Here is a 22680-nt window from a genome sequence, read left to right on the forward strand (position 1 = left end):
CCTGTTAGTATCTAGTTGTCACAGCCCTCACTTCTCATTGATGGGAGTTATTACAATTGCTTAATTGCAATTAATTGCTTATAGTGGCTGGTGTTAGAGAGCCCCATTTATTCTTATTTTGTTTGATATTTCTGCCCATAGTATTGTATAAGTTTGTTTATTTCTGCCCTGCATAAATAGATATGGGAATTTTTGGAGGGCATGCAATGCCATGCCATACATGCATACACATTGATTTATACAGGTCCTTCTCATATAATTAGCATATTGTGATAAAGTTGATTATTTTCCATAATGTAATGATAATAATTGAACTTTCATATATTTTAGATCCATTGCACACCAACTGAAATATTTCAGGTCTTTTGTTGTTTTAATACTGATGATTTTGGCATACAGCTCATGAAAACCCCAAATTCCTATCTCAAATAATTAGCATATCATGAAAACCTAATCATCTGAATCAACTAATTAACTCTAAACACCTGCAAAAGATTCCTGACGCTTTTAAAAACTCCCAGCCTGGTTCATTACTCAAAACCGCAATCATGGGTAAGACTGCCGACCTGACTGCTGTCCAGAAGGCCATCATTGACACCCTCAAGCAAGAGGGTAAGACACAGAAAGAAATTTCTGAGCGAATAGGCTGTTCCCAGAGTGCTGTATCAAGGCACCTCAGTGGGAAGTCTGTGGGAAGGAAAAAGTGTGGCAGAAAACGCTGCACAACCAGAAGAGGTGACCGGACCCTGAGGAGGATTGTGGAGAAGGGCCGATTCCAGACCTTGGGGGACCTGCGGAAGCAGTGGACTGAGTCTGGAGTAGAAACATCCAGAGCCACCGTGCACAGGCGTGTGCAGGAAATGGGCTACAGGTGCCGCATTCCCCAGGTCAAGCCACTTTTGAACCAGAAACAGTGGCAGAAGCGCCTGACCTGGGCTACAGAGAAGCAGCACTGGACTGTTGCTCAGTGGTCCAAAGTACTTTTTTCGGATGAAAGCAAATTTTGCATGTCATTCGGAAATCAAGGTGCCAGAGTCTGGAGGAAGACTGGGGAGAAGGAAATGCCAAAATGCCTGAAGTCCAGTGTCAAGTACCCACAGTCAGTGATGGTCTGGGGTGCCTTGTCAGCTGCTTGTGTTGGTCCACTGTGTTTTATCAAAGGCAGGGTCAATGCAGCTAGCTATCAGGAGATTCTGGAGCACTTCATGCTTCCATCTGCTGAAAAGCTTTATGGAGATGAAGATTTCATTTTTCAACAAGACCTGGCACCTGCTCACAGTGCCAAAACCACTGGTAAATGGTTTACTGACCATGGTATTACTGTGCTCAATTGGCCTGCCAACTCTCCTGACCTGAACCCCATAGAGAATCTGTGGGATATTGTGAAGAGGAAGTTGAGAGACACCAGACCCAACACTGTGGATGAGCTTAAGGCCGCTATCGAAGCATCCTGGGCCTCCATAACACCTCAGCAGTGACACAGGCTGATTGCCTCCATGCCACGCCGCATTGAAGCAGTCATTTCTGCGAAAGGATTCCCGACCAAGTATTGAGTGCATAACTGAACATAATTATTTGAAGGTTGACTTTTTTGTATTAAAAACACTTTTCTTTTATTGGTCGGAAGAAATATGCTAATTTTTTGAGATAGGGATTTTTGGTTTTTCTTTACTTTTTTGCCAAAATCATCAATATTAAAACAATAAAAGGCTTGAACTACTTCAGTTGTGTGTAATGAATCTAAAATATGTGAAAGTCTAATGTTTATCAGTACATTACAGAACATATTGAACTTTATCACAATATGCTAATTATATGAGAAGGACCTGTATAGTACATAACTTTATCCTGATAGAACTGTCACTCACAACGTTGAAACTATTTGGCTCCACAGACCTATAAGTCTTGGACAACACAAACTTTGAAGAAAATAAAGATCTTGTTTTCTGCTGTGCACTGCACTCTGTTCCTGTCAGGCAGAGTTTAGAATTGCTGATGTGCAGTTCTTCGGTGGCTGATGTTAAACTAAGCTAAGCTAAGCTAAGCTAGCTAAACACATTTCTTTCCTCCTGGGAGGCATGGGAGAAATCACCATGGCCAAATGAATTTTCTCCCTTCTGCAATTGCTGCTGCAACCTGAGGGATCAGTGAGGCAGAGAGAATCAGCCAACGAGAGGAGATGTGTGTGTGTGTGTGTGTGTGTGTGTGTGTGTGTGTGTGTGTGTGTGTGTGTGTGTGTGTGTGTGTGTGTGTGTGTGTGTGTGTGTGTGTGTGTGTGTGTGTGTGTGTGTGTGTGTGTGTGTGTGTGTGTGTGTGTGTGTGTGTGTGTGTGTGTGTGTGTGTGTGTGTGTGTGTGTGTGTCGCTGCCTGTCAAAGAAAAGCAATTACTATCACAGCTTCTCCGAGCGTGCGTCGTGTGTGTCTATGTTTGTGTGTGCTTACCTGTAAGTGCATGTCTGGCCGACTGCACTCTAGCACACAGGGATTTGGTATGTAAAATGTGTAAAGGGTAGATTGGCATGTACACTGGGTCTTTGGGAACCCTGAAACACTAGATATGTTTACACTTGAGACTTGAAAGCACTGCTTAGATACCATGAAACATCTTCTACAACAAAAAACATGTCAATGTTCACTGCTGTGAATAGTTCCAGACCATAACCTAACCTATAAACTTTTACAACTGCCCTCATAGATTTACTATTTCTCTTCTGGAGAGCACACTGCTCAATGTTGAGGCTCTCTCTGAAAGTGGAGGTGACCATTTAGAGAGACCTGATAAACTACTGTCAGATAAGAGACGAGAGACAGACAGACAGACAGACAGACAAGACGGACAGACGGAAGGAAGGAAGAAAGGACAAATTGAGGCAGAATATACTCGGACATACAGACTTTTTGGAAGGGTGGAGGTTAAGGGGAGTCAAAAGAAGAGAAGGGATGAGATGAAATATAAAGGGATATCCTCTGCAGAGCTTTGGAAAAAGGCCTGTGATTGTATCAACTCAGGACCTTCTCTTTTTTTCTTCTTTCTCCTTAAATGTTTAGGATGAGGAGGTTTGCCTACTGCAAGGTGGTGTTGGCCACCTCTCTGGTGTGGGTGATGCTGGACATGTTCATCCTGCTCTACTTCAGCGAGTGCAACAAGTGTGACGACAAAAAGGAGAGAGGACTGCCTGGGAGAGACGGTGAGGGACTTTTGCCAACAAATGCCTCGTCCAATCATGTCCTTTGCATCCTCTTTTCAATTTATTTTTTATTTTTTTATCCTTTTTTATAGGTGCGACAATTCATCTGACAGTTATTTTTTCACATTTAAAGCATCCTACAATTTTTTTTTGTGCAAACAAGAAAAAGTTATATACACATATACATAAAAGAAAAGGAAACAAATAAAATAAATATGTATATACGTATACAGTATATGATAAAATAAAATAACACTAATAGTACATTTACATGAGTACATTCACATAAATATGCATAGGCCTACATACATACATATACATCGGTAGACATGCATTTATACGACAATAATAATGATAATAGAAATAATGAGGGGGAAAGAAGATAAATAATTCATTAATACATAATTAATAAAATATATAAAAATAATGATTTATGTATTCTTGCATCCTCTTGAGTTTGTTGTGTGTGTGTGTCTGTCTTGTGCAGATCACCTAGCCAGGCCGCGGGACGGGCCCGGTGAAGGGGGAAAGCCTGTGGTGATCCCTAAGGAGAACCAGGAGAAGATGAAGGAGATGTTTAAGATCAACCAGTTCAACCTCATGGCCTCCGAGATGATTGCTCTCAATCGGACACTGCCCGACGTCCGCCTGGAAGGGTGAGTGCTCTCCCTAGCAGTTAATAGTCTGTCCTGTCACTTACTGTAACTCCACTCTTTTGAGTTCCCTTTTAAAATGGCCGTCACTGCCATCCACTTGTTTGATAGTCCAGACTGGTGATCATCTATAAACCGTGAGCCTGGAACTGCCACAATCAATCACATGGCGAGCCACTGTTCTGCAAAGATAAGTCATGAAAAATGACTTGAGAGGGAGACAAATGTGTGAATGCATACGTCCGGGGTAGAGAGGATATTTCAGCAACGGTTTTATTTATGTTATTATAATATTTATCCACAAAAGTTTGACTAAAGTATATAAGGTCCATACAATATATAAGAATATAATTGGGAAACATTCAGATGGATAAAGACCACATGTAAGAAACAATATGTTTGCAACTTGATTGAAACAGTAGAACTCCGGGTGTGGTGTCCTGAAATAATCCATTGGCTCTGGAAAATCGGCCAGTGTCCCAGTTCTATAACATAAACTGGCATACACAGAATGCACTACATGCATATCTTTGTATACTGTCCCCTGGTTTGTGAACAAAAAATCAACATATAAAATAAATAAATATATAAACTGTACATGGTATATATAGGGGAGAACGGGGGAATCTGAGGCATCGGGTAATGTGAGCCACCCCCTGTATCTAGGCAACGGAAAACATTTGTGGTCATGTGAGATATATGTTTTCAAGCCCCTCTCATTTCCCCATGGCCCTGAAATAGGCCTTTCACACCGCGGCAAAATCGGAGCTAGTTCTGGGCTTGTTCGGAGTTAGAGCCAGTGTTTTGGTTTCACACCGCCAGAGAGCCTGCTCCGGGCCGTAAAAACCGGGGGAACTCATACCCCAGGATTGAGCAGGGTTTGATAAGAACTGCTTGCGCGAACGGTTGGGGGAGGGATTATCCTGACCAACCAGAGCAACTCAAACCTCATGCCCGCCATATTTAAAAACACCGCTACTACGAGACGTAAACATAACATAATTACCGAACGTAGCGATCAAATTGACCGGCGAGAATACGCTGTATGGGTCCTGTTTGCTTAAGAAAGCAAAGCGAGAGCCAACAAGTGTAAAAATAAGACGTATTCGCCGCTGTTGTTGTGCTTAAAGCTAGCGGTAGCTTTAGCGTTAGCCACAAGAGCAGCGGCGTCGGGTGACGTACACACACGTTTACAGTGACGTCATGACGTTGCTCTCTTGCCGGCTCCATGGCTGTCTCCGGTCGATGTGAAACCAACCGGTTCATAACTGGGATAAGGCTGTAACCAGTTTTGAACTGACCCCAACACCAGCCTGGAACTGACTCTTGGTTCATTTTGGTGTGAAAGTGGAAAAAGAGAGGACCTCCTGGTGCTGTGGTAAGCATGTTTTTTTTCACCAAAATAGGTGTTTTGCATGTAAAAGTAAATTTTCTCGCTGTCAACTTAATCAACTGCTGTGCCAAAGCAAATGTATTCACGTAGAAAAACTTCTATCATACGTGTTGATGAACTTCCAACATATGAAACCATGTGATGCTGAAAACTGAAGATTAGTCTGAAATTCTAAGAGAGGTAGTTTTTTCTCAAATTGTGGTGGTGGGGGAAAGTGAGCCAAATGCTGTGGGGGAAAGTGAGCCACTGTCTCACTTTCCCCCACCATGAGGCACAAGTTAAGTTTAGTCTTAAACATATTTTAATGTAATATTACATGACATATGTTTCATTTTAATGTCATACACATTGTAGAAAAGCCATCATGCCAAGGAAATACACCAGGAAGACGACCTGGGGCAACCACAGGAAAAGAGCACCTTCTCATCTTTCCCTGTAACCTTCAGGGCTGGAATGTAGAGTAGGCCTAGTTGTAGAGTATGACAGGCTGATGTTATAATCCAGTTGGGTCTTATCCTGTGTTCTGAGTCCTAGGCTGTTCTCGCTGGTTCTGATTTTCCTATGCTTTGACCCCCAGACACTAGCTGGCTCTAAGGGTCCAGTGTTCTGACCCCCAGACTGTGTTCTAATCTAACTGGTTCTATCTTTCATTTGAATCTTATTAAAACCTTTAGAATTATAATATGTTGTATTTGATTTTGTTCAGAGTTACTTTCAAGTGTTTAGAAAATTTCCTTTGCTTAATTGACCAAACCCCATCATTCTTTTACTAGTCCGACATTAGTTCTGGAATGTGTGGCTAGCTTTCAGGATTCTTACTGTTACAATATGTGTTGTTATGGTAGTTTCACAGTGGGAAAAGTAAGTGGATCAGTTTACCCCACAGCTGCGGTAAAATGAGCCACATGACAACTTTTTTTAAAACAATCATATTTTCACTGCCCTTTGTCTTGAAAAAATTCTGCTAATGCCCATTTCTAGGAAACATCCTGAATTAATGGGAAATGTGTAAATTTGAGTGATAAATCATTTTAGCTCGCTTAGAGGGGAGCAAATGTAAAAAGTGGCTCAGATTACCCCGTTCTCCCCTATATACTATATACAGTTTATATATTTATTTATTTTATATGTTGATATATATATATATATACACAGTTTATTTATATATTTATTTATTTTATATGTTGATTTTTTATATATATATATTCTGAATTAAACAATACATGTTGCAATGCATGTAAGTCAAGCTGCACTTGAAATATCACCAACATAAACAATTCACACATAGACATCAGACACCATCCCAAAATGTGTTTGTTTTTTTATTTTCTGGGATGTTCACAAAGCTGTTCTATGGTCATCCACAATTCATTCAAATGTTTTCCAGCAGTGAGCAGCTCTTCCATTTCCATTGTGCAGTGCTTTTTGGGACAATTTAGTCCATGAACAGTTTGCTTTCAAAGAGGTTAAAGTAAACCGCATTAACCCTTTTCATGCATTTTGTGTCAGTTGTTGGCGCAGACTAAAAAACCTGTGGTACAGTTCCTTTATGGTCTCCAAGTTTACAGATTAACGTCAGGATTTTATCATAGAAGATATGAGATTTTGGCATGATTTCAAAAGCTTAACTACTATTAAACGATTAGTTGATTGTGAACTGTAGAGGTAACTTGCAGGGGTCATCCCTGATTAATTAGATTGTAAAAAGCAGTTAAAAACAACGCTGTGTTGTGCTTGTGTCCTTCTATGTGTAGTACCTCGATAGTTCATTAAATCAACAAATTAAATAACAGCAACTCCATTATCAGTCAGGTGCAAACACACTGCAGACTCAGAAAGTGCTCAGAATTATTATGCAGTATGGATTTGGGATACAGCTAGCTAGCCAGTAATGTTATGTAGTGACCTCATGCACCACTAATGGGTGGTAACTAAAAGGTCCAACCATTAAAGTAATGACACATTTTTCCAACAATCCCTCCCTTGCCCTATCAATTCAAACTGCCTTTCTCGTCATGACTAATAGCCCATTGGTTCAGATTGATCCCTGGCTGTCCTCTTTCAACAGGAATGACATCACAATAAGGAATTATCAATTCATAAGTCCATGAAGGTCACAGATTGAACTCTGTTGTCCCACGTCTTTACGTTCACTGTTTTGCAGATTTTCTAAAATGTAAAACATGTTTTTTTTTTTTTAAATAACTAAACTCAATAACTTATTCACTTAGTCTGAATTTATGGTGTCCTGCATTTGGCGAGTGTTTTATATTTGACCTCTGCACGAAACTCTCCGCTGATCACAGTGATAGTGCCGCGTATAGACACCGTGCATGTTGTCTTCTAAACTTCTAACTCCCGTGTGGCTATTTGACAGCAAATGTAATAGGCCTACGCATGTGTGGAGTGGAGCCGTGATGTCATGGTTATCACAGGGAACGGCATTGCTATTCACATGGTGACGCTGGAGTTGCGTTTTGAAAATATGGAACCTGGTTTCAAAAGTTTACGTTTTCAAAGGTGCAAACGCCGTTATCATGTAAATGATAGGCCCCAGACGTAACAATACTTTTGCAATTGTGTCAAAATCATTACGTGTAAACATGGCCTGAGTCTCCAGACAGACAGTCAAAACAGCAGACAGGCGTCCGGCCTGCAGCTTGTGTCAAGGTTAGTTCAAGCAGGTGGAAAAGCAGCTCGGCCTTCCATCCCCTCTTTGCCCCTTATTTGCCCCTGAGTAGAGGAACATGCATAGATCAGTAATGGTGCTTTTCAGGGAGATGCATAGAAAATACTGACTGACAGACACAAGACTGACAGACAGGGGCACATGCATACTAGACAGGTAGGAAAGAAAGAGGACATTGATCCGTGAAATGGCTTTTAGTCTTTGAGGCAGAGTTGATTACTAGGTGTGTTTTCATTCAGCCTTCTCTCCGTCTATCTGCTTTTCCAATTAGGAGATAAGCGAGAGTCAATATCCAGCCAGGCAAGTGTGTCTGTGTGTGTAGGCACGCGTACGTTTGTGTTTATTTTTGTGTGTGTGATGAGTTTGTGTTTGTGTGTGTGTGTGTGTGTGTGTGTGTGTGTGTGTGTGTGTGTGTGTGTGTGTGTGTGTGTGTGTGTGTGTGTGTGTGTGTGTGTGTGTGTGTGTGTGTGTGTGTGTGTGTGTGTGTGTGTGTGTGTGTGTGTGTGTGTGTGTGTGTGTGTGTGTGTGTGTGTGTGTGTGTGTGTGTGTGTGTGTGCGTCTGTTTTGGTGGTGGAGGAAAACTGGAACAAATTTATTATAGCCGGGCAGGTCGCCATTAGCTGAAACTTTGAAGCGGAACTCAATGATGATTTATTTTCATTATAGTCAGCAGTGCAGTTGTTCAGTGTAAAAAAAAATAAACAGGAAAAAAAAGGACAGGTCATTCTGACACTACAGTCAAGCCTGTGTGTTTTTCAATGCATGTGTTTGGGAGGATATGCAGTATATGAAAACACTTTCCATGACCTCACCTTTTAGAAAACTTGACATTCTCTCCTCTCGTGTGTGTGTGTGTTTTAAATGCAGCAAGAGTGATTTAATCAAAAGGAGTGTCTGGCCGCCCATCCTCTGACTATCCCCACCATGCACTGGCTGGAGAAACAGCCTGTTCCTCATTACCCTTGCTCTGCTGCTGCCAAATGTTACTCCAGCACCTGACTGTTTGGACACAAACCACCACTCCTCAGTTTTTTTTTTGTCATGTGGCACATAGACCTAGGTTTGCCTCGGACTGCCAACAAACACTCGTTTGGTGGTTTACACACAGCTGTCTTGTTTTCCAATAGCAGCACAGAAAAGATCATGTCTGCATGAGTGGAAAGTGTCGGTCGTTCTTGTTTGTGTTTTTGAAATCATTGGAGAGAGAATAAAGAAAGTGACGTGGATAGAAGTAGAAAGACTCCATTGGTGTCTCTGTTTTTATGGTGAATCATCTCGTGTGCTCATCAACCTCATCACAGAGAGTAAGAGCACGCTCACATGCACACCACAGACTGATAATCAGTGTGTGTGTGTGTGTGTGTGTGTGTGTGTGTGTGTGTGTGTGTGTGTGTGTGTGTGTGTGTGTGTGTGTGTGTGTGTGATTTAACATGCTGCAAAGGCTACCGCTATAGGACGGAGTATGTTCTTGACCTTCTCTGCTCTGCCGCTGTTACATTCCTTTCGTCAGAATGGGCAGCAAAGAGTGTGAGGAAGCGTTTCACAGCTCTGGATGATCACAATGAAGGGGTTGGGGGGTTGTTGGAAGATGGAGGTTGAGAAACAAAATTTTCCATTTGGCAATAGTCAGAAGTTGCTTTCAGTTTTGTCACCAATAGATTACAGTTTGGGCGGCACACTGAGCTTCTTTGGAGAAAAACAACTTTGACGCTGACATCAAACTGTCTCACAATCAGTCATCATTGTGACTGACCAGGTTTCCACAGTTTTCTTCAGAACTGCTGATCCAATAATGATTGATGAATACTTGGCTAGGAGCACAGGCACACAGACACACGTACAGAGCTCTTCTTTTACATTATAGTGTGTGCTAAAATAATGTTTTTAGTAGTGTGTAGTGTATGTGTGGATTTGCGGCTGCTGAGCTGCCTTAAATTTCACAAAATCACTCTTGCTACGAAAACCGCAATAAGAAAGAATTTATTTCTTGTGGACTTTAAACTGATTGTGTGGAGCACAATCAGCATTAGATTTTCTAGAAATATAATTTGGAAATGTATTTTATAGATGAGATCAAATGGGAATCTGCGCTGTTTTACTTGAAGACAATAATAGTAAAGTTTCACTATGTTGGACTAGATACACTTTTTTTCTCAAGTCTCTGCGGGCTCATTTTCATACTCAATTCAAGCTCATTTTCATACGCAAATCAAATGACCCTTGTCTTAACCTCGAGGGCTTTGAAAGTGCCTCCAGTGTCATTTTAACAAACTCTTTGAACCAAACAATGCAAACCCAACAACAGCGTGATCATGTCATCTCATTTCATTTCTCAGAGAATACTGTGGAGAGCTATTTCACTGTGACACCGTCTTCATTTCACTGATTCCATCTTCTGTTGCCTCCGCTTTATGCTTGCTCTCCTGTGTTTCTCTCAATAGGAGTTTGATGTCTGTGTGCTGCACTTCTATCAAATTGACTCACACTCTTAATTAGCATCACTAATCAACTGTCATGATGCAGCAGCTGACCCGCTATTTCTGTCTCTCTTTCTCCTCTAATTTTGGGATGTAGGCTTGGCTGCTCGTTTATTATTTTTCATCGTTTTGTTTTGTTTGGAGTCGATGAAAATATGATTTTTCTACCAGGCCATGAATGATGATCTGACTAATGCAGTGATTCCATGACTGACTAATGCTGTTAAGCCGATGTCTAAATCCCAGCAATATTCCTCTTGTTGAGCTCTCTCTTGTGTAGATTGCTTTAGCTGCAGCTCTCTCTCTCTCTCTCTCTCTCTCTCTCTCTCTTTCTCTCGCTCTCATATTTAAAAAAAAAATCTGTAGCAGTCTCTTTACAATCAGACAGAGACTGGATTGTGATGTCTTTTCTAGAGTGTTTTTCTCTCTTCTTGCTGTGTCTGTCAGTTTAGGTTTGTCTGTGTTCAAAGTCCTCAACAACTTCACTTACTGTATATAGCACATGAGGTTTCCTTAATGTAATCACGTCTGTGATGTTTTAAATTCACACATTTCTTCTTGTCTCATTTTGATAGTGTGTTGTCTGTTTGGGCATTGGCGTGATTTGTATCCATATGTGTGTAGTTGCTGTTTAGAATCTTTCTATGATTCCATATTAATTATGTCAATGTAATTTGTTTCTCTTCATAGGTGCAAGAACAAGTTATACCCTGATAATCTCCCTCGTACCAGTGTGGTGATTGTATTTCACAACGAGGCGTGGAGCACGCTGCTGCGAACCGTCCACTCCGTCATCGACCGCTCTCCACACACACTGCTGGAGGAGATAGTCCTGGTGGACGATGCCAGTGAAAGAGGTACATACATAAACACACACACACACTGCAGATAATTCCTCTTTGTCTCTTGTTTGAGGCTTAGCCTATTTTTTTGATTTTGCCTGGTTTGTGTGTGTGTGTGTGTGTGTGTGTGTGTATCTGTGTTGGTTTGTGTGAGTATTTTGGTGCTGTCTGTCCCAACAGCCAGTCAGCATTTATGTGATGTGTGTCTGTGCCACTCCACCCTGTGCAGTGCTGCTAATCCCTGTTTTGGGGGGAAAGATTAGGTCTTTAATTCAACAGCCGCAGGGATTACACTCTGTTATTACCCTCAACCCCCCCCCCCCACCCCACCAGCACACAGCACAGTCTCACCCTATGGGACCTTAGGTGGGATGGTGCAAGTCAAAGATTGTGTGTATCTTTGGGGTGAGTGCAGGGAGGGGAGAACTCTGCAGGTTGAAGAGGCATGCAAAGGCACATTCATACAAACAAAAAAACACAAGCACACACTCAACTCTGGTCTACAAAAGTGTGTGTGTGTGTGTGTGTGTGTGTGTGTGTGTGTGTGTGTGTGTGTGTGTGTGTGTGTGTGTGTGTGTGTGTGTGTGTGTGTGTGTGTGTGTGTGTGTGTGTGTGTGTGTGTGTGTGTGTGTGTGTGTGTGTGTGTGTGTGTGTGTGTGTGTGTGTGTGTGTGTGTGTGTGTGTGTGTGTGTGTGTGCGCGTGCGCGCGTCTTTCTGGTGTGTGGGATTATGTGTGTATATTTTGTGTGTGATTTTTCCTGCATATATCTGATAACTCTTATGTGTTAGATTTCCTGAAGCGGCCGTTGGAGCAGTATGTCAGAAGGCTGGAGGTCCCTGTCAGAGTGGTGAGGATGGAGGTGCGCTCTGGACTTATCCGTGCTCGCCTCAAGGGAGCGTCCCTTTCCACCGGCCAGGTGTGTGTGCAGCCACCCAATGACCTTCTCTCCATATGGTGTGCACTGTTGGTTGTGTCTGATGTTTTCTCTCCATGTTGCCAGGTTATAACCTTTCTGGATGCTCATTGTGAATGCACAATAGGATGGCTCGAGCCCCTGCTCACACGCATCAAGCAAGACAAGTAAGACATGCACTTAGCAAGCATTAACAAAGAAAATATATATTTATATACAGTCAAGTGCGAAAGTTTGTGAACCCCTTGAACATTTTGGAATTTTATTTATTGTAACCATCATTAATTCATTTTTATCAATACCAGTATTTTTTATATGAAATAACAGATGTTTGTTTATCAATTCAACATTTTTCTTTTCCAGAAATCAATTGTTAAAACAGATAAAACAAATTATTTGACAAATGTTGTATGTGCAAAAGTTTGTGAACCCTGAGCTGCATTGCTTAAATGGAGCAGGTAAACACAATCAGATGGGCCAAATTGAGTCATGAAATGGACCAATGTAGTGAGAGATCTTTAGGGAAGAAATTGGGCGGCACTAGATACAACAGAGATAAAACCAGGTCAGTTTAGGCTCACCAAAGTGAACCCATACAGGTCAGACATGCTAAAAGGGGAAACAATCTCAGAGGATCTCAGGAATAGAGTTGTGATGCTGCACATTTGTCTGGGGACAGCTATAAATTATTTTAAAAAAAGTTTGAGCTCCATCGGTCCACCGTGAGGCAAATCATCTACAAATGAAGAGCTTTAAGAGTGACTGAACATCTGCCTAGAAGTGGACTTCCTTCAAAAATATCCACAAGCGCCACAAGATAAGTGATTTTTCAGTTAAAAGCCAACCCAAACATTACATCTGGTGATTTGCAGACCTCTCTTGCAGCATCTGGGACAGATGTGCATGGTTCCACAATAAGAAGAAAACTCAGTCAACATGGCTTTCATGGGATGGTTGCTGAAGAAGCCTCTGCTCTCAAAAAAGAACAAAACTGCTTGTCACAACTTTGCCAGAGATCACCTGGAGATACCTGAAGTCTTATTCTGTGGACAGATTAGTCAAAAATTGAACTGTTTGGTCATAACCAAAACCGCCATGTTTGGGCAAAAACGCAATTCTGCCTACCACCTAGAGAACCTTCTCCCAAGTGAATAATGGTGGTTTCAAATTGTCTGCAAATCTCCAGGTGTAATGTTTGGGTTGGCTTTTACCTGAAAAATCACTTTTCTTGTGGCGCTTGAGGATATTTTTGAAGGAAGTCCACTTCTAGGCAGATGTTAAGTCACTCTTAAAGCTCTCCATTTGTAGATGATTTGCCTCACGGTGGACCGATTGAGCTCAAATTTTTTTTTATGAATTTATAACTGTCCCCAGACAAATGTGTAACATCAAAACTCTATTCCTGAGATCCTCTGAGATTTGTTTCCCTTTTAGCATGTCTGACCTGTATGGGTTCACTTTGGTGAGCCTAAACTGACCTGGTTTTATCTCTGTTTTATCTAGTGCCGCCCAATTTCTTTCCTAAAGATCTCTCATTACATTGGTCTATTTCATCAACCAATTTGGCCAACCTGATTGTGTTTACCTTGCTCGATTTAAGCAATGCAGCTCAGGGTTCACAAACTTTTGCACATACAACATTCGTCAAATAATTTGTTTTATCTGTTTTAACAATTGATTTCTGGAAAATAAAAATGTTGAATTGATAAACAAACATCTGTTATTTCATATAAAAAATACTGGTATTGATAAAAATGAATTAATAATGGTTAAAATAAATAAAATTCCAAAAGGCTCAAGGGGTTCACAAACTTTCGCACTTGACTGTATATTGTTGAGCCTGCAGGTGGCTTGCCCTTGTGTTTATTTGATGCTTAATTACTCGTGCTGTTAACTACTTCCCCGCAAGCAGGTAATCACGTAAACGCACCAACACACACACACACACACACACACACACACACACACACACACACACACACACACACAAGACACATAGGCTTTAAGAAAGTATGATGAGAGGGTGGTTGATGGGAAGCTGCGACACGCTCTATTGTTTAAATGCTTTGGCTCTGGGGGTTCCACACCTTGTAGACGATCACTTTAGTCATGATTGATGGCCACCCCACAGACAGTTGTGAACAGCAAGCTGATAGATGTGTGTGTGATGCTATGCTTTAATGTTTGTGTGTGTGTGTGTGTGTGTGTGTGTGTTGTAGGAGAACAGTGGTTTGCCCCATCATCGACGTGATCAGCGATGACACCTTTGAGTACATGGCGGGATCCGACATGACGTACGGAGGCTTCAACTGGAAGCTCAACTTCCGCTGGTACCCTGTGCCCCAGAGAGAAATGGACCGCCGCAAAGGAGACCGCACGCTGCCCGTCAGGTGTGTGTGTGTGTGTGTGTGATGCACCTTCAAATCAGACCTATTAGGCTTTGACACGTGTGTTATTTATGAAAAAAAAATCCAGCATGTTGTATAATCCCTACTAGCTACGGGGGCTTGCTATTGTGCAGTTTATATCCTGTGGGTTATTGTGTTGCTGATGGGCATTCACCATGGATGTGTGCAGAGTAGTCACACTTCTCCATTCTATTTACCACAGTTAAAGGAGAAGTAAGTGATATGTTCCTTCTAGCTAACTTCCTGTCAGTGACTGCAGTTAGCCGTCCCCTCCCTCGTCCCTACTTCACCACCACATGATCACACAGCCGTCTTCATCAGATAGTGCAGCGATGAAGAGCAGCGACTCATACTGTTTAAGTGATTGCTGTATGAATATAGAGTGATTTAACACATATATTAACAAAATAAATCACTTACTTCTCCTTTTTATAATCACAAAATGTGTCTTGAGGCAGAAATACTGAAAGATACACTAAACTTTCCTCTGCAGTTCAAATCAAGATGTTTATGTAAGTTTGTTCCCAGTATCCCTTGGACCTAAAATCCGAGAGCGTATTTCTGCCTATCTATCATCCCTTCTTCCTGCTCTTGTTTCTAAGCATGCCTGACGCCGATATCCAAGGTCACTCACATAATATATCTTATGTAACGCTCCCTGACCCTGTTTTCAGTTGCTTTTTCACAGCCCTGCGTGACAACATTTTCCTAAGGGTGTCTTGTAAGTGGCCTGAAAAACAAAGAACTGGGTTGTAGTGTCAGGGCACCTTGACATTAATGACATGGCTAACATAAACCCGGTCCTGTCACAATGAAGTTCTACATCATGAATTAGACTTAAAAGCTTTTGCACATAAACACATTCGCAGAATTAAGCTTGTCTATTATGTTTCCACCGAGCACCGACATGGTCATAAATAGTGTAGAATTTGGCCTGAAATGAGACTAAATAAATGATCAGCAAATAAAGAGTCATTCTGATTTGAACATCTCACATGTGTGTTTGGTGTCAAATAGGTGTTTAACATGGGTAAATGAATTAGCCAATGCGTAGCGTGCTGCAGCTTTGTTGCTGTCACACTTGTGAGGAGCCCCGTCACGTGACGGCACAGGAGGGAAGCCTCAACAGCTAAACGTCTTGTTATGCGCTCGTCTACCTTGTAATTAACAGCAATGTGCAAAAGTCTGAGGTCACGTGGACAATAACTTGTTTTTAAGATAGAAAAAAGACTTAGGAAAATGCTAAAAAGCTATATACAGTAGACAAAGAAAGGAAAACACACACATACATATCATGAACATTGCCATAATTCTCCGCTTGATTTTAATTCGTATTATCAGCGGTTGTCAAACAACATCTTTGTGTTGCTTGTTATGTTCCCCCTCTCAGCCAAGTGCTGTGAACAAACCCTTGTGTGTTTGCCAGGATGTCTTTTGTGTGTGTTTGTATGTAGGGTAATGTGTGTTGTGAACTGGGATGTCAAATGAAAGCAAAAACAAGCAGTAAGGGAAAATAAGCCTGATCTCAAGAGGAGGAAGCCATTGTGTGAGGTGAAGAAATAGAGGGAGAGTCTCGAGGCCATTAAACACTGACACAAGCAACAGTGAAGTGAGCAGAAAAACAGAATGAAGGAGGAAAAAAAACAGGAAAACTCCTTAGAACAGCGTTTGTGGGCAGTGAAATTTAAAACTCTTGATGGGATCTGTAGATACTCTGTGAACTTTTAGAAAGCAGGCCTCCAGTGAATTTAGTGCCTCACTTTGCTCTTAATTTACCCTGGTCTATCTACTCTCTCTCTCTCTGTCCAGGACTCCCACCATGGCAGGCGGCTTGTTCTCCATAGACAGAGATTATTTCCAGGAGATCGGCACGTATGATGCAGGCATGGACATCTGGGGTGGAGAGAACCTGGAAATCTCTTTTAGAGTGAGTGAACACACCACTCCGCACGCAGCCAATTGAAATGACTGTATTCTTCCATGTCCTGCCCAGGTATTTAGGAGTGTCTGTGTGTCCGGGGTTCATAAACTCACATAAACATTTATGTACATTACACCTTGTGAGTTTAAAAAGTGAGGTGTGACACCCAGACTGGAACCCCTACCAAACCTATTCAGACTGTCACAACACCAATCTGTTTCAAAAGCTTTTGCTTATTCAACATTCACTCTCTCTATGTCTCCATAGAGAGAATTGTATTGTATGTGTGTATTAAATAGACTTGTTGCTTGACAGATTTGGCAATGCGGCGGGACGCTAGAGATAGTCACATGCTCACACGTGGGTCACGTGTTCAGAAAGGCCACACCCTACACGTTCCCTGGAGGAACTGGACAGATCATCAACAAAAACAACCGGCGGCTGGCAGAAGTCTGGATGGATGAATTTAAAAACTTCTTCTATATCATCTCTCCTGGTGAGTGAGTGAGTGAGTGAGTGAGTGAGTGAGTGTGTGTGTGTGTGTGTGTGTGTGTGTGTGTGTGTGTGTGTGTGTGTGTGTGTGTGTGTGTGTGTGTGTGTGTGTGTGTGTGTGTGTGTGTGTGTGTGTGTGTGTGTGTGTGTGTGTGTGTGTGTGTGTCTCCTACTGGTGCAGTTTTGATCTATCCATTAACCTGGTGACAGGCTTATATTGCAGTGGTGATCTAACGGTGCAGGACTGAGGGGCGGCGAGTAATTTCACGCTACAGAGAATCTATCACTCACACAAACATAGACACACACACACACACAAGCTGGCAAAGGAGAGACAAGCTAAAGTCACTAAATATTTTGGGGAATATTTTTAAATGCGAAGCACCTCTCCGAACTCCCTCTCAAACTCAGTATTTATTTTGTTGCTGTTTCTGTGGGGTATTTTTTCTCCTGCTATTATATATTTCTGGCTGTGACACAGGAAGATGTCATCTCCATTCTTAATGCCGTGGTCCCCTATTTCGCTCTGCTGTTTTTCCACCTGGAGAAACACAACACTAGATGGAAATGTGGACAGCAATTCAGAGGGTCTGGAACCAGGCCACGCATAACACATTAGAGTGCCTGTTTCCTGCTCCTCCATGAGTCAGGAGAACTGCTCTGTTCTCTCAACGGCTAGTCTGGCCCAGCATATCCTATAAAGAATGGATGGATCAGAGAACGGTTCTGACCAGTGGAGGACAAGGCAGGCACACCGACATGAGCAAAACCAACACACACGCTTTCTCCTGAGTGTTTAGTGTGTGTTTTTTTTGTTTTTTTAACATACAGAATTACCAATAATGATGTAGTGGATCATCGTGCAAGACTGGTTTGAAATTTGTTTTATGACCCTAAAAGTAGGTAATTTTATATCAATCTTTTGTAGCAGTCATGAATTACAGCCAACTACAGCTGCTGCCCTCTGCAAAGGAATTAGAATTTTGTCTTAGTGTCAATTCAACATTAGGCCTTTTCATGTACTTCACCATAATACATCTGCAACTCAATGATATTGGGTCTGGGAAGGTGTGGGTGCTTCATATCAATAGTTATTTCATGAAAAATGTGTTTCAACAATCGGTTACCATAGTTAGTGACCTTCATGTTAATAAACATTTCTTGACTTGTTAAGTGTGTGTGTGTGTGTGTGTGTGTGTGTGTGTGTGTGTGTGTGTGTGTGTGTGTGTGTGTGTGTGTGTGTGTGTGTGTGTGTGTGTGTGTGTGTGTGTGTGTGTGTGTGTGTGTGTGTGTGTGTGTGTGTGTGTGTGTGTGTGTGTGTGTGTGTGTGTGTGTGTGTGTGTGTGTGTGTGTGTCCCCGTGTCCAGGTGTGACCAAAGTGGACTATGGTGACATCGCGATTCGCACGGCTCTAAGACAAAAGCTTCAATGTAAACCCTTCAGTTGGTATTTGGAGAACGTCTACCCTGACTCCCAGATCCCCAGGCACTATTACTCACTGGGAGAGGTACGCTTATTCACACACATACACGCCCTCACACGCATACACACACACACACACACACGCAAACACACACGCAAACACACACACACACGCACACACTTTTCGAATCATTCCCTGTCAGGCCAAAAGACACAGGGATGCATCTGTGATTCCTTTAAGGATGACTTTAGGCTGAAAATCCAGCCGCAGACACAATGAATTTGACTCGGTTTGAAATCAAATGTTGCGGTGTTATGTTCAGGTCATGGTGTTTTGCCTAATGCGGTTCATTCTGTGTGTATTCTGCTCAGATCCGTAACGTGGAGACCAACCAGTGTCTGGACAACATGGCCCGCAAGGAGAATGAAAAAGTGGGCATTTTCAACTGCCACGGAATGGGAGGCAACCAGGTATCAATTCTGAGGACCAAGGAAAACACAACATAAAGCAACTATCTCTGACACAGTGTTTATTTCTTTCTCCAGATTATTCCTGGCAGTTAATCATGAAAGAGAGACAAGTGTGTAAGAATGTCTAGGAGGAGAAAGATGGAAAATGTTTAGTTTCTTTTTTTTCTGGTTGTGTGAACTACAGGTTTTCTCCTACACGGCCAATAAGGAGATCAGGACGGACGACCTGTGTCTAGACGTGTCCAAGCTAAACGGACCCGTCATGATGCTCAAGTGCCATCACCTCAAAGGCAACCAGCTGTGGGATTATGATCCTGTGGTGAGTCTAGGATAGCCTGGACACTTTTATTTACCAGATTCTCGTCTTTTCTTTGAATTAGTACGATTTTTTTTTTTAAACAACATTGATGAAGTGGGAAAAATAAAAAAAGACAAAAAAATGAAATAAGTCTTTTAGCCAAATTAGCCAAAAGAAGCAGATTGGTCAGAACCAAATTTCACCTCAATTGTGAATGTACCCACACATGAATAAAAACATTTTAAAAAGGATTCATTTTGCAAAAGAAACTGATCCACACTCCAGTTTTCAGTAAACAGGACTGTTAATTATGCAGACAATAATCACCCGATAAGTAAAGAAATACGTTTGGATGAGCAAAGTACTTTCTTTTTCATTTTTGTATTAACATCATTATTATTACTATTTATTTTTGCATAGTATACATTTAAGTTTATAAATGTGGAACAGAGAGAATAATTCCCATATTTTTCCAATCCACTTGGATTAAGTCAACACATATTTCCGACCCACTCCTCTTTGCAGCTAGTGGCATATTTATTGTCTCGGTTTTTAGGGTGGATATATCCTGACATGTTACACAACACAACCACAGCATGCCTCACAGTGAGAACTTAGCCAAAACTAAATAGAGCCTCAGAGAGATTTGAAATAGAGGATTGGAGAAACCTTTTCTACAGATAAACTATAAAATATTCTTGAATACATATCTATTTACATTAACCCTTGTGAATTCAAGTAAAAAAAAAAAAGCCTGTTTTGCATCCCCTAACACACACACACTCTCTGTTCCCGTGCTATGCAGAAGCTGACCCTGATCCACGTCAACAGCAACCAGTGTCTGGACAAGGCCAGCGAGGAGGACAGCCAGGTGCCCAGCGTCAAAGACTGCACACACACACGCTCCCAACAGTGGCTACTCCGCAACGTCACACTACCAGAGGTCTTCTGACCAAACTCTGCACGCTCACAGACACACACACTCACACACACAGTGGCCCAGAGTAAGAAGTCACGGGAAACAAACAGTGTTTATTCAAATTGGGCACCAGGAAAGGAAGGACTTCTCTTGAAGGGGATTTGGGGAAGAGAGAGGAGGACGCACTGGACGGTACTACCTCGGCCAGAGATCAGAGGGACGAGCGTGTTTGACCCTCCTCACAAGAGAGGAAAGACTGTTGGAGACGCTGACTGTTGGTTTACCTTTGTTTGTTTTTATTTGTTTTTTAAGAGATTTAACTGCGGAGAGAGACCTGATCCCGGGCGTAAATATGGAGACTGCTGGTGGAGTTGAGGCTCTGCGTCGCCGTTCACAGCTTTCCATGGACAAAGCTGTCCACCCCTCAATCGCATCTTTTAACGTTTACTGAGAGCCTCTAATGAGAGAGAGAGTGTGTGTGTGTGTATGTGTACACTCATTGTTGAGTGAATGGGTGTGTGTACTCTGAGATGAATGTATGCTTTGAGAAGGGGACTGAATTCCATGTTCTTGTTTGTTTTGTTTTTTTATTTAATTTTGTAATGGATTTTGAAAATGAACTCCTATGAAGAAGGGTGCATCAGTAAGTGAGCGTGTGAGAACGTCTGTGTGTGTCAGAGCCCCCCACCCCTAACGTCTTGCAGCAGTGTATGTCTCCCTCTGGTGTTCCTCCTAGGCATTTCATGCCCCAGACTGGAGCGTCCCTGCTGGGGAATTTCAAAGGAGGGACGACTGCACATAATAAACAAAAAAACTAGAGGACTGAACATGAGGACCTGAAGTCTGCCATCGGCAGAGATCTAGAGATAGAGAAATATGATGTTTGTGATATCTTGAGATTTCTATGTCCAGTTTTTACATGGTTTTGTCTGTTTCTACAGTCCTGTGAGAGTGCCACAGAGCAGTAACCCTAGTCTGTCTGTCCGTCTCTGTCGTCTATAATGATGTTTAACATTGAGCTAACACACACACACACACACACACACACACACACACAGGAATCTGCATATTTAACTGATGTTCACTGCCTAATGTAGTGTAAAACCATAGGGATCTCTCCCATTCGGCACTACATAGTCACACGCACTCTCACACACACATCCTGTATACATATAGGAAAAAGGCTCCACAGGCCTGATACTTTGATCAATTTTTTCATATCTTCTTCTCAATGACCTCTTAAAAAATACACTCCAAGGGCTTCTTTTCTCCAGTGGAGTGTGTGCGTGTGTGTGTGCGTGCGTGCGTGCGTCTGTCTGTCTTCAGTACTAATCCCAGTCCATCAGCACCCTGTTTACTAGAAACCAACAGCTCTGATTCCCCCGCTGTTGGACAGCCAGAGCCCGTAGCCTAGACTGACAATAGATCAGCGTATCCCTGCGTCCATTGTACAAAGGATAAAAGCTGCTTTTATTTTCTTAACAGAGCAGAGACTCTACTCTCTCCCGACGACGCATCTAGGAAAGGAAGCCTGCGAAGAAAGATTGTTAGAATATGATAAAGACTTTTCCGAGGTGTGTTGGGAGACTCGATCATGGACAGAATGATAACAGTAGGGAGCCGAAGGGAGTGAAGGTTTAAACTGCGGATCACTAAGAGCAGAAGACATATCTTATTCCATAACTGCATATCTCAACTTTTCAAGCTCACCCACGATATTTCACTTTTCATATCTCAGTGAGCCTGACAGTTCAACAGTTACATAATGTCTTATTTCAACCATAATGCTTTCATCTTTTTTGAGGGGGATCACTCCTGCCTCTGCAAGTCAGGGCAGGAGAGGAGATTTCACTTAGGTTTTTTTTGTCATCCATTTTGTCTTCCTCCAGTGGAGGAAAGGTTTACACAAAGGACACGCGGCTCATTGGTCTTTGGTGTGTACATGGTAGTGAGAAAAGGCTGTGGACTGATTTCATGTGCGATGGAGTGACTGACGTATGGTGAAGATTTATACGTTTTTATGATCGCGAGGCAGAGGGAGTGTAACGATTGTTCAGATTTTTTTTGTGGGGGCAGGGAGATGAGGGTTTAAAGTTGAACTGACATGACCAGGCTTCCACACTGAGCTGATCCAAATCCAGAAAATAAAGGTGAAAAAGTTTACAGAACAATATGAAGAAAATGGTGATTTTCTGCCTTTTTTTTTGTTGTCTGCACATACGCCCACAAAACACACACTTTATTTTATTTATTATTGTTGATTGATTGTTGATTATACTGATTTTTTAAAGGTTACAGTTTTTTTCGGTTGCTTAAAGCACAATTTTGAAAACAGGGCCTGTTTTCTCAAAACACTACTCACAATTAGCACACCAAGCACACAATTAGCAGAACACTTCAGACCCTTTGCAAAATAGAACACTAATTTATAAAAACTATACACTAATTTATAAAAACCTTATTCTGTTACCATTATGAAACACACACGCTTCATATTAGGCTTACTTAATTCTGTCTGAACCATTTACACACTGCTGTTGCCAACCTAAAACACATTCAATTCTACTTCTCAGTGATTAGATTACTGTAAATG

General features: G+C 41.9%; 1 protein-coding gene across 4 annotated transcripts in view; it reads left to right on the plus strand.

Annotated features, from left to right (window-relative positions):
- galnt1 (UDP-N-acetyl-alpha-D-galactosamine:polypeptide N-acetylgalactosaminyltransferase 1) overlaps positions 1-22238 on the plus strand; it is a gene marked incomplete at its 5' end in the record, with an annotated part of 43914 nt that extends 21676 nt beyond the window's left edge. For 3 of the 4 annotated variants that reach the window (XM_080039208.1, XM_080039210.1, XM_080039209.1), the window contains 12 exons: positions 3049-3188; positions 3676-3844; positions 11091-11257; positions 12032-12159; positions 12244-12323; positions 14376-14546; positions 16374-16491; positions 16801-16981; positions 18345-18484; positions 18772-18870; positions 19055-19189; positions 19974-22238. In XM_080039208.1, coding sequence (XP_079895334.1) covers positions 3050-3188; positions 3676-3844; positions 11091-11257; positions 12032-12159; positions 12244-12323; positions 14376-14546; positions 16374-16491; positions 16801-16981; positions 18345-18484; positions 18772-18870; positions 19055-19189; positions 19974-20120 — 1674 coding nt within the window. In that variant the 3' untranslated portion in view covers positions 20121-22238. Of the gene's footprint in view, positions 1-3040; positions 3189-3675; positions 3845-11090; positions 11258-12031; positions 12160-12243; positions 12324-14375; positions 14547-16373; positions 16492-16800; positions 16982-18344; positions 18485-18771; positions 18871-19054; positions 19190-19973 lie in introns of those variants that run through there. The other variant, XM_080039207.1, reaches the window with a different exon arrangement.
- Between the last annotated feature and the right edge of the window lie 442 nt (positions 22239-22680).

The sequence above is a fragment of the Ammodytes marinus genome (assembly GCF_949987685.1).
Source record: "Ammodytes marinus genome assembly, chromosome: 13".
Lineage (NCBI taxonomy): Eukaryota > Metazoa > Chordata > Actinopteri > Uranoscopiformes > Ammodytidae > Ammodytes > Ammodytes marinus.